At 59.2% G+C, this 10532-nt stretch overlaps 1 protein-coding gene across 1 annotated transcript in view; it reads left to right on the plus strand.

The window, feature by feature from the left end:
* The first annotated feature begins 3859 nt into the window (after positions 1-3859).
* LOC117642197 (paired box protein Pax-6-like) overlaps positions 3860-10532 on the plus strand; it is a 38514-nt gene continuing 31841 nt past the window's right edge. Inside the window, exon 1 of the mRNA XM_034380134.1 lies at positions 3860-4550. Within this exon, the coding sequence (XP_034236025.1) occupies positions 4220-4550 (331 nt within the window). The 5' untranslated portion in view covers positions 3860-4219. The remainder of the gene's footprint in view (positions 4551-10532) is intronic.

A 10532-nucleotide genomic window follows, 5' to 3' on the forward strand; every position in this document is an offset into this window, starting at 1 on the left:
CCGAACGTGTGACCCCACCAATGGATTGCTCTCCGAACGAGGAATCCGTTGGTGGGGTCACACGTTCAGTTCGAGTCCCATTTAGTGACTCTGGAGCTCAAAACGCGTGTAGAGTTTTGGCCGCCTCCACCGGTCCTCTGGCCCACTGTGTGCCTCCACGCAACGGCGGCCATGGCGGTGCCTGCATCGCCCGCCCGTCCCGCTGCCAGCACTCCCCCGCCTAGAATAACGCCCAGCGGACGGCCGGCGGCCTGGGCCGGGCGCAATCAGCATTTTAAATCGCTTTTTCGAATTTACGAGAGTGAGTTTTTTTCGCGTGGTTCTTCTTCGCGCAGCGCTGCGCCGCGGCGGCGGCGGCGCCGTTGCTTCCACGGACAGTGGAGCGCGCCGATGCGTGACTTTACGATTTTCTGCTGCTTCAATTTTGTCTTACTTTTTTTTCGGTGATGTTTTTCTTGTTAGTGTAGTGTGTTGCCCCTAACAAGAGTTAAGACTGGCCCGCATTTCTTGCTAATAAATACAACGTTGTTTCGGAATCTATTTGGACGCCGGACTCGCGTCTGGAATACGAAGCAGCCGCGGAAATGAGAGAATGGAGAATAGTCGAGTCGCGAATGTCTCACTCGCCCCGACGGCACCGCCGCTGCTGACACTTCTTGGCGTGAATGGAAACCGAAAAGTGCGCACGGTCGTGCCAGTGGATCGACAGGGCGCTGAAACGCGCGGCGGCAGCGGCGTCTCCAAAACTTACGGTGGAAGGGACGCGCGTGTCGCAGCCAGAGCGCTGTAAATCGAGTGCTTCTCCCACCCTCCGGCGGTGACTACACTTTATCGACTCCCCAAAGGCGGTGCAAATTCTGAGCGATTTTACCGCATTCTGATGCCATTCGTACCTAGCTCGGAGTTTGGAGCGCCTTGCGAAACCCGAGTAGGCAACCCGCTGGCGCTGCTGCAGGAGGGTTGCCTATCCCGGCAGCCAAGACCGCCTTACGGAGCCCGGGTAGGCAACCCGCTGGCACTGCTGTGTGAGGGTGGCCTACCCCGTGCCGTGCCGGCGCTCGCCGTGCGACGTAGGCGATGACTTAAGAGGCTGCAGCCGATGTGGGTTTCCAGAGGAGGCTCACAGTGGGCCGGAACACCGGTGGGGGTGACCAAAGCTCCAAAAGCGTTTTGAGCTCCAGAGTCGCGAAGCAGGACTGGAACCGTACGTGTGACCCCACCAATGTTCCTCGTTCGGAGAGCCATCCTTTGGTGGGGTCACACGTTCTGTTCGAGTTCTGTTCAGCGACTCTGGAGCTCAAAACGCGTCTACAGTTTTCGTTACCTCCACTCGTCTTCTGGCCCACCACTGTGAGGCTCTCGGCGTCGGCGGCTGCCTTCCCTTCCGCGCCTTCGGGCCGCGCCGCCATGCCGTGAGTCCACTGGGACGCAGCCTTGTGGACGGGCAATCAGGGTAATCACGCCCACATCAACAACAACAACAACAACAACAACAACAACCTAACAGCAAGAGGAACATGTGCGACGAGGACGGCCGCGTGACACGAGTGGCGGTGAGCATACAGAAACACGTTTCCAAACACGCCAATCTCTCTCTCTCTCTGTCTCTGTTGCCCCGCATGGTTCCCTTCACATTGTGTCGCTGTCTCTCTCTTCTTTTGAGCTCATCGAGTGCGGTCGGTGTCCATGTCCGCGGCGGCGGTCCTGCTCGATGGACCTCTTTTCCTCTTGTGTGTGTGTGTGTGTGTGTGTGTGCGTTGTCGTGACGGCCGCGGGCGAACTGGCGGCGTTCCGCGCATCGTTCTGATGGTCGTGACGCGCGCGCTCCGAATCGCATGACTACTGTAATGATACACTGCCTCTGGTGCGGTTAGGTTAGAATAATCGTTTGCGCTCCGATAATTACCCTCATAACATTACCATTATCGTTTTCTTCCGTCCTCCTTGTTTGTTTTGTCTTGGCGGTTTTTTCTTCCGCGTCGCGCAGCCTCCGCCCCACTGAGAGTGAGATGAGCCGGGGATAACGAGGTCGACTTGCTCGCGCGCGAGGCTCCGGAATCGCTGCCCTTCGTTAGAGTCGTCACACGGTGTCGTCGCACGGTGTCGTGGAGAGGGGCTCGTTACTGCTCGTCGCCAAGTCGACTTCCTGCGGAGGCTGAGAATCCGTCTCCCAATCGTGGGAAAAAAATGTGTCGATTTCAGCTAGAATATCCTAAAAGGAAGTGCAGGGGCGCCATATTTGCGTGCCGCCGCGCCCCGCCCTGAACCACCCCGCCCCGCCACGCCCCGCCACGCCCCGCCACGCCCCGGGCCCAGCGCCTCGCTTGCAAGCCCATTGGCGTGCGCGGCGCGGGCGCCCCCTGCTCACTGGCTCGCTGCGGCTCGCTGCGGCCCGGCCTGGCTCCTCCCACGGCGGCGTGGTGGGGGCGGCCGGGCGGCGCGGCGCTTGGCCGGGGTGGGCGGGGTGGGGGCGGCCGGGCGGCGCGGCGCTTGGGGGGGTGGGCGGGGTGGGGGCGTCCGGCGCGACGCGCTTGCCAAGCGCATTGCCGCCTGCCTCGCCGGCATGGCGATGGCGCGGGAAGCACACTGCGCACTGCGCGCTGCGCGCCGGGCAGGGCAGTGTCTCGCCTGTCCGGACTAGGGTCCCTAGTCCGGACTGCCCGGACGCACTGCGCCGCCGCCGCGCGCACCGAGGCAGAGCAGGCCGCGCAGGCAGGGCGACGCGGCAAGATGGCTTGGATTCGCGACGCTGTGAATGGCCGCTTCTCGCTTCTTGTGTGGTGGTGGTGTGCCGCCGTGGCGTGCTCGCTCCACCCGTGAGACGGCCACCCGCTCCGGAGATGCCTCTCCGGACACTTGAAAAACGTCGGAGGATCGAATGAAACGATTTTTCTGGGCCATAAAAAGATAGAGGGGCAGAGCTTACTGTTCTCTTGACTGTTGGCAATAGAAGGCACACTCCAATTTTCTTACGGAGAAATAGCGTAAGCATGAAACGAACGTACTTTTTCTTCTCATCACGAAGGTTGTTCTTTGTATCTAACTATCAAGTAAATGTGCTAATTTAAAAAACGTGCTACGGAGAAAGATTTTTTTGCTTAAACGAACTATAACATTGCTCAAATTTTTATGGAAGACATCTAGAGATTGACTGATGCACTAATGAATCAATGCAAGAACGAATTAATACATGAATGACTCACTGAAAGAATAAATGAACGAGTGAATAAATGAATTCAATGAGTTAATGATAAATGAACTAATTGAGTTGATGATGAATGAATTAAATGAGTCAATCATAAATGAATTGAATGAGTTAATGATGAATGAACAAAATGAGTTAATCATGAATGATGAATGAATGAATGAATGAATGAATGAATGAATGAATGAATGAATGAATGAATGAATGAATGAATGAATGAATGAATGAATGAATGAATGAATGAATGACCTAACCTAGCCTAATGCTGGGGGAATGCCAGTCGAAAGATGAACGTCGTGTGACTGTGTCGCTGCTCCCTCTGCCAGCGACGCGTCCTGCGTGCGCCGCGGCCGGCCCCTGGCTGCCCATGCAGGCCGTGCGCGCCGTGCGCGCCGTGCCCATGCCGGTCGTGTTGGCGGTGCCGCCACCGGGCGCAGCACCGTCGCGGTGCTCCTCAAGGACCTGCCGCCGCCCTGCCGCCGCCCAACCGCGCCTGCCTGCACCCAGCAGGCCCCGCCCCCGAGGCGACCGCCCCACCACGCCCCGCCACGCCCCGCCAAGCCCCGCCACGCCCCACCCCGCGCACCTGCCGCTCCGTGGCGAGTCGGGGCGAGGCGGGGCGAGGCGCTGGGTCCCTCAGTCCGCACGCCGCGAGCAGCTAGGGCACAGCCAAGGCGCAGCCAAGGCGCAGCCAGGCCGTCCTCGTCCTCCCAGCGCCGCGTCCCAGCGCCGCGTCAAGCCGGCGCCGAGTCGCTGTAGTGCCGCCAGTGTGACCAGTGTGACCTGTGAAAGTGATTCAGTGACCTCAGTGACCCCCAGTGACCAGCAGTGTGAAGCTCGTTGTGACCGGCAGTGTGACCCTTCCCGCCACCGGCGCGTGCCTCCGGAACCTCCCTCCAGCCCTCAGTGTCCGCGCCTCATCATCTCCCGCAGTGTGCCATCCCCCGTGCGATTCCTGGTCGTCGCCCTGCCCGACTCCTCGACGGCGTCCTCAGGCGGCATGTCCGTGGCTGCATGACGCGCGCCCCTGCCGGCCGGAGCCCCGCCCCTGTCACCATGTTGGTGACCAGCCCGTCCACGACCAACTCTGTCACCGGGAAGTGCGTCACGGACTTCTCCGTCACCAGCATCTGCTGCGGCCTGGCCAAGGCGCCCCGCTGCTCGCCGGCCGACGACGAGGGCCCCGCCGGGGCCCCGCGGCTCCACACCGGCGTCGCTGCAGTCACCAACAACAACAATAACAACAATAACAACAACAATATCATCAGCAAAGGCGCCATGGAGCTTCCCTCATCCTCCCCAGGCATCTTGCCGGGGTCGTCGCCGCCGGCGCACCAGGCCCCAGGTGAGCCTCCTTCTCCTCCTTGTTCAGCTCCACGGCACAGCCGTGCAGCCGGTGTCATTGAAGCAGTGTGCTTGGTGAATCCAAACATGAATATGCCACTGAGTTGCTGGTGGCCGTGTCACCAAAGCGCTTGGCAAATCCGAACGTGAATGTGACCACAAGCAGTGCTTGGTGGACGGTGGCTCCGTCTTCAAAGCGCTTGGCGAACCCGACCGTGAATCTGACCACCAGACCTGCTACTGGCCATGTCGCTGAAGTCCTCAACAAATCCGAAAATGAATGGGCCGCTTTAGTGGTGACACCGAAGCGCTTGATGAAACCGAACGCGAATCTGAATAGTGATGCTGGTGTCGGCGAAGCGCGTTTCGGGCCGTACATTACGGAGGTGGCAGCGGGCCCTGCCGCCCTGCCCTCGCGTTTTATTGGGCCGGTTTGGTCGTCGTGTCGAACGCGACACGCGCGCTATCTATCGGCCGTCGCGTCGCCGAAGTGGCCTGGAACTGCCTGGAACGGGCCGGGCTTGAGGCCGGCTCGAGCCCCACGTGGCTCTGTCCGCTCCGGACCATTCAATAAACCGGCCTTCTTGACAGTGGTGGTTTGGGCGCGGCCGCGGTGCCGCGAAGCGCGAAGCACTGCAAGGGGTTTGTTGGCGCCGACCAACCACCTCCCTCCCTCGAGCGCGCGCTATCGCGAGCTCGTTTGTAACGGCGCGAAAATTTGAATCCCTGTGAAAGGGCAACCTTCGAAACGCATGGCGCGCCCCACCGCGCCCCAGCACCCCGACAAGTGCGATAACGCGGCGCCGGCCACCAGGGCGGTGTTTATCATTTTCACGTCTCTGAAAAAAATGGCGGCTTTTTGTTTCAAAAAATTCTTTTTCCCTCCCCCCTTGCGCGCCGCCCTGTACGTCTTGCGGACAAGGATACTTGCACGCGAACAACGACGTGAGTTACAGGGATTAGCCGAGCCGCGCCGTGCCGTGTCGAGCCGCGCCGTGCCGTGACACACGCAACACGGGGAGAACGCAGGCAGCCGACGATCCGCCTGCACCGCGCCGCCGCGCCCGCCGCGCCCCGCTCTCAATTGTTAACGCACGTACGCCCGCCGCGTCCTCCGTTGCTGCCTGCCCCGCCCCGCGGTGCATCTCAACCCGCAAAAACAGAAAAAAAATGTCCAGTCTTGACATGATTTACAGACAAAATCGACCTAAATCAAAGTTAATCTTTAAATCTTTTAATTTAGCGCAACGGTTTTAATATTCAAAAATATTGTTTTAACATTTTTAAAACTCTTCATCTTGTAACTTTTTCGTCTTAATTTCAAAATCACTAAAAATGTTTTAACCTTTTTTCAGTTTTTTCTTTTAAATTTTGGGATTTAGGCTATATCAAGTTAAGGAAATTCACAATTCACAGTTCACAGATAGGGTGAGGGGTGAGGCGGGGAGCTGTGAAGTGTGAATTGTGAATACTCCCCGCCTCACCCCTCACCCTATCTGTGAACAACTGTGAATTGTGAATTGTGAACTGTGAATTTCCTTAATTTGATATAGCCTCTAAGTGATGTACTACGTCAATATTTTGTTCACAAAATACGTTGGATCGATAAGTCGATCCGAGGCGCCGCGTGTGATATCGAGCCAGCCTCGGCCGCAGCGGCGCGCCTTTCGCGGCAGCCAGTCATTACCGACACCGGATCCATCTCTAATCCCCATTCATTTGCAGCGCGTAGCGCCGCGCGGCAGTGCGGCTACCGCTGGCCGCGCCTTCGAGTTTCAAGTGCGCGGGTTTCTCCACGCCCACTTCGTGCTCGCGTTGCGGCACGGCATGCAGCAAAACGCGCATACTACTGGATATTTTACGCGCAAAATGGGTGGATAATTAGAAGACAACCTTGTGAAACGCGGCGGCCGTGCATCCGTGGTCGCGCCGTGCGTGCACGTCCACGATATGCACATCACGAGGGGCCCGCGCGCCCTGGGAACGCCGCTGACACCGCCGACGCCGACGCACAAGAGGGAGACACGACAATCGTTATTTTAAGAGTGAAACAACAACGCTTGTCCGGAAGGTGTAGATGCACGCGCCGTCCGAAGCTGATCCGAAGCTTGACCAGTCAGAGGCTGAGGATCGAAGCTTTCGTGATGATCGCAATTGTAGAACCTAAGGGGTTTTCGGCTTGTGGCGGGACCATTAGGTTGGGGCCAAAACGGCTGTGAATGGAGACGTCCTAATGCGACGGTTTCATTTTGAATCAAAGGTAAATTTGAATTCTAGGAAAAAAATTCATCACGCCAATCAACTAACCTTAATCTATTTCGTTCATGCCCTAAATGCCTCCAAAGTGAATGGTCACGTTGGCCGGGCCGGCATCAAAACGGCCGTGAAAAATCGGTGCGTGACCGCACCGCTCGCGGTGACCGGCGATCTTGATACACTGGATATTGATGGCGCCTGGAAACAAATAAGGACTTTGACATTCTGGGGGCCTAGAGCCCTAAAAGGCCGGACAGAACAGATTAGGGGCAGCCGTGGCGTGGCGTGGCCGGTGCGGCGTGGCGCGGCTCGGGTCGCCGTCCGGGGCACCGCGGCGTTCACAATTCATTTAGCGATTACTGTGACTGTGAACCCAGGCCGCGCCTCGGCCGCGCCGCCACCACGGCGGGCGGGCACTCTCGGCAAACCACTGACTACACAACTGTACCAATTGCGGCTATATCACTTTTTAATCATGAACAGATTAAACTGTCGTTACTCTCAGGGCGCCGCTCTGCGCTCCGCTCCTCCCCGCCGCGCCGCGCTCGCCTGGCCGCCCCGCTGAAGCCGGCCGGCACTTTGTCGGCGACGTCGCACAGTGGGCCAGAAGGCCGGTGGAGGCGGCCAAAACTCTAGACGCGTTTTGAGCTCCAGAGTCGCTAAACAGGCCGCGAACCGGACGTGTGACCCCACCAACGGATTGCTCTCCGTGCGAGGAATCCATTGGTGGGGTCACACGTTTAGTTCGAGTCTCATTTAGCGACTCTGGGATCTCAAGACACGCCCAGAGTTTTGGCCGCCTCCACCGGCCTTCTGGCCCACTGTGCGTCGTGGTGCTCCGGACACCGACCGCCAGGGCACGCGCGCCGCGGGGGACCGGCAGCGGCCGAAAAATGCGGATTCGCCCGTTTTCGGACATTCCACGATCCCTCTTCATCCGGGCCCCGCCCGAGGCCCTGGGCCGCCGCCGGGCACCCGTTGGCTGCTCGGTTCTGTAACCGGTGCGACGGCGCGCCGCCGACGTACGTCAGGGAGGGGCCCTCCTGCCGGGGACCCCGCCAGGGCCGCCAGGGCCGCCAGCAGGGCCCCCTGGGGGGCTCGGCGAAGCTTCTGTGATACCCCCTGCGACGCCGACGCGGCCTCCGTGGCGTGGCGCGGCCGGCCCGCTACCAAATCGGTATCAGTAATGACGCGTCCCGTTATCGAATAGAGGCGGCAACGCTTTCTCTGTCGTTAGCAGTTCGCCACCCACTGCAACACGCACACGCACACACACAAACACATGTGTGCGTTGCTTTCGACCCCACCGTGCGTGCAAGTCTCCGCGAAGCGCGCGTCTCATTTCGTCAAACCCGGTCGCCTCGATACCCATTTGGCCTCCGCCGCCTTGAAAGCCTTCCTGCTGCCGTGTCGCGACGTCGCGACGTCGTCCGCCAACAATGTTGTCGACGTGCTGCCGAGGCCCGGGCCTCTCGGCGTCGCGCGTGCCAAAGCACACATCTCGCTCCGCCCAATGACTGTGGCGTGCGCGCCAATGGCACCGCCATGGCACCGCCACGCCAAGTGGACAGCCAAGCCTGACCTGCGCCCGCGTGAGTGTCACTGTGTGTGTGTGTGTGCTCGTAGGTGTGTGCGTGAGTGTGCGACAGTGTGCGTGAGTGTGAGTGCGAGCATATAGACAGCCATCAGAACGCCATCAGGCCGCGCGGGGCGTATCGCTTGCCCCCTTATTTATTAGGCGACTAATGAGCAGGGGGCATACGTGAGCGCGCGCCTCTGTGTGTCTGTGTGTGTGTGTGTGTGTGTGTGTGTGTGTGTGTGTGTGCACGCGCGCGCGCGCGCCTGTGTAAATGTATGTGTGTTGTGTACCGAGATAGACCTCCGGTGTAATAATTCTGATAGAAATCGTCATTGTTGTTGGAAGCCTCTGGAAATGAATGCAAAAGCTCGTGTTGTTGCTGCTGCTGCGGTGGTGGTGGTGGTGGTGATGTTGCTGGTGCACGCGTCGGTTCAATAGGCGCCCGCGCCTTCTTGCAGGGCCTGCCCCGCGTGCCGCACCGGCTCGGCTCGGCTCTGCGTTGTTCCCGACAAAACGCGCTTTATTCGACTCGGCTCGGCTCACCGGAACGGTTTCTCCGCGTCGTCGTCGTCACAACTATCGGGATGACGGGGGCCTTTTCCTTTTATTGAATCGGGCAGCGGCAGTCGAGGGCGGCGTTCAGATCGGGCGTGGAGTGGCGCGGCGTGGCGTTCCGATCGGGCGTGGTGTGGCGCGGCGGTAAATGATGGCCTGTAAATGGCCGGTGGTGGCGTGCCGTGGCGTGCCTCTCGCAGACTGGTCGCGGCGCGTTGTTCCTCGCTGTGACCGTGAGGAAGGGGTGGGGGCAGTCACCTTCCCTGGGCAGCTTCCATATGTGCTTTATTTGGAAACAACGGATTGGCAGTGAGTGAACGCGCGCTGCCGCTCTGCTCTGTAAGTGCCCCGAGGGCCCCGAGGGCGGCGTGCCCGGCCGTGCCCCCGCCGCGCCGCTGTAAGTAGCGGAGTGCTCGTTTCGCGCCAGGGCCCTGCAGGGCGGCCAGCGCGGCCGGGCGGCCTAACAACTCCGCTGGCGCCTTTGAACGCCTCTCCTGAGACGTCGGCTAGTTTGCGCAACATCGGCGCGGCAGCGCACCGATTCCGAACAGTGCTTTCGTCACTCTGTCTCTCTCGCACTTGCGGCGCATCCCGCAGGGCTGAGACGGAGCGACGAAAGCCCTGTTCGGAGTGGGCAGCCCGCAGGCCGAGCCGCCAAGCCACGCCGTGTAATTTGCCTCGTGATTTACTCGTCGTTGTTTGCGCGCGTTTTTGCGGACGACCTCCTCGGCCGCCTCATAGGGCGCCGTGTTCGACGTCTAATCGCCAGCGAGAAAAAAAAAATCCCTCATTTTTCTGTTTTTGCCCGTACCTATTCCAGCGCCGCTGCGGGTGTGATTGCACGCGCTGAACCGGAATTCTGACTTACGTGTCTGCTGCGGGCGAGCAAGCGTTTAGACGACCACCGAGTGCGAGGGGAGCGTACAACAAATATAATGTAATCCGGACTGGCAGAGAGAAAAATTAGGAATGAAAACAAAAGGCAGTCAGTGAGTGGCTGTCGGGCGTCGGCACACCGTCGGCACGCACGCGCTACCAAAAGGCGCATGAAATGTTTGTAATTACTCCCCCCGCGATCAGCAATCTTATCCACGGCATGCAAATTAACTGCTGAAAAATAATCTTGAGGTCTAGAGAATACCTTTTTGGGATCAAAATTACCTGCGATCTTTGGGAAATTTCAAAAACCGTGGAGTCGTCATTCTAAAAGACTTTCCGGGAGGCACAGTACGAATCCGATACCGTTTTAAAAAACGAGGCGTTGAAATTTCCGGCGGAGCTTCGAAACATTTTTTTCCGTAATTACCCTTACTTTTTAACAGTGGAAGTCGGGAACATTTCTTTTCTCTTGCGATTGTTGGCCTGCCGAATGCAAAACTGCATAAGAGCTTGCACACGCTCCGCGCGCCTTTGCACCCGCTCTTGCCGCTCTTCTCAAAATTCATGGCTGCGCCGCGCTGCGCCGCGCTGCGCCTCGTCGCCTCGTCGAAGGTCCAGCTGCTGGACGTTGGGCCCGGTGGGGCCTCGGCGGCCGTCGCCTCGGCGTGGCGGTTAGCACGCGAGCCCCGTTCCCATGCTAATTCGGCGTATTTT

The sequence above is a fragment of the Thrips palmi genome, unplaced genomic scaffold (genome assembly GCF_012932325.1).
Source record: "Thrips palmi isolate BJ-2018 unplaced genomic scaffold, TpBJ-2018v1 HiC_scaffold_16, whole genome shotgun sequence".
NCBI lineage: Eukaryota > Metazoa > Arthropoda > Insecta > Thysanoptera > Thripidae > Thrips > Thrips palmi.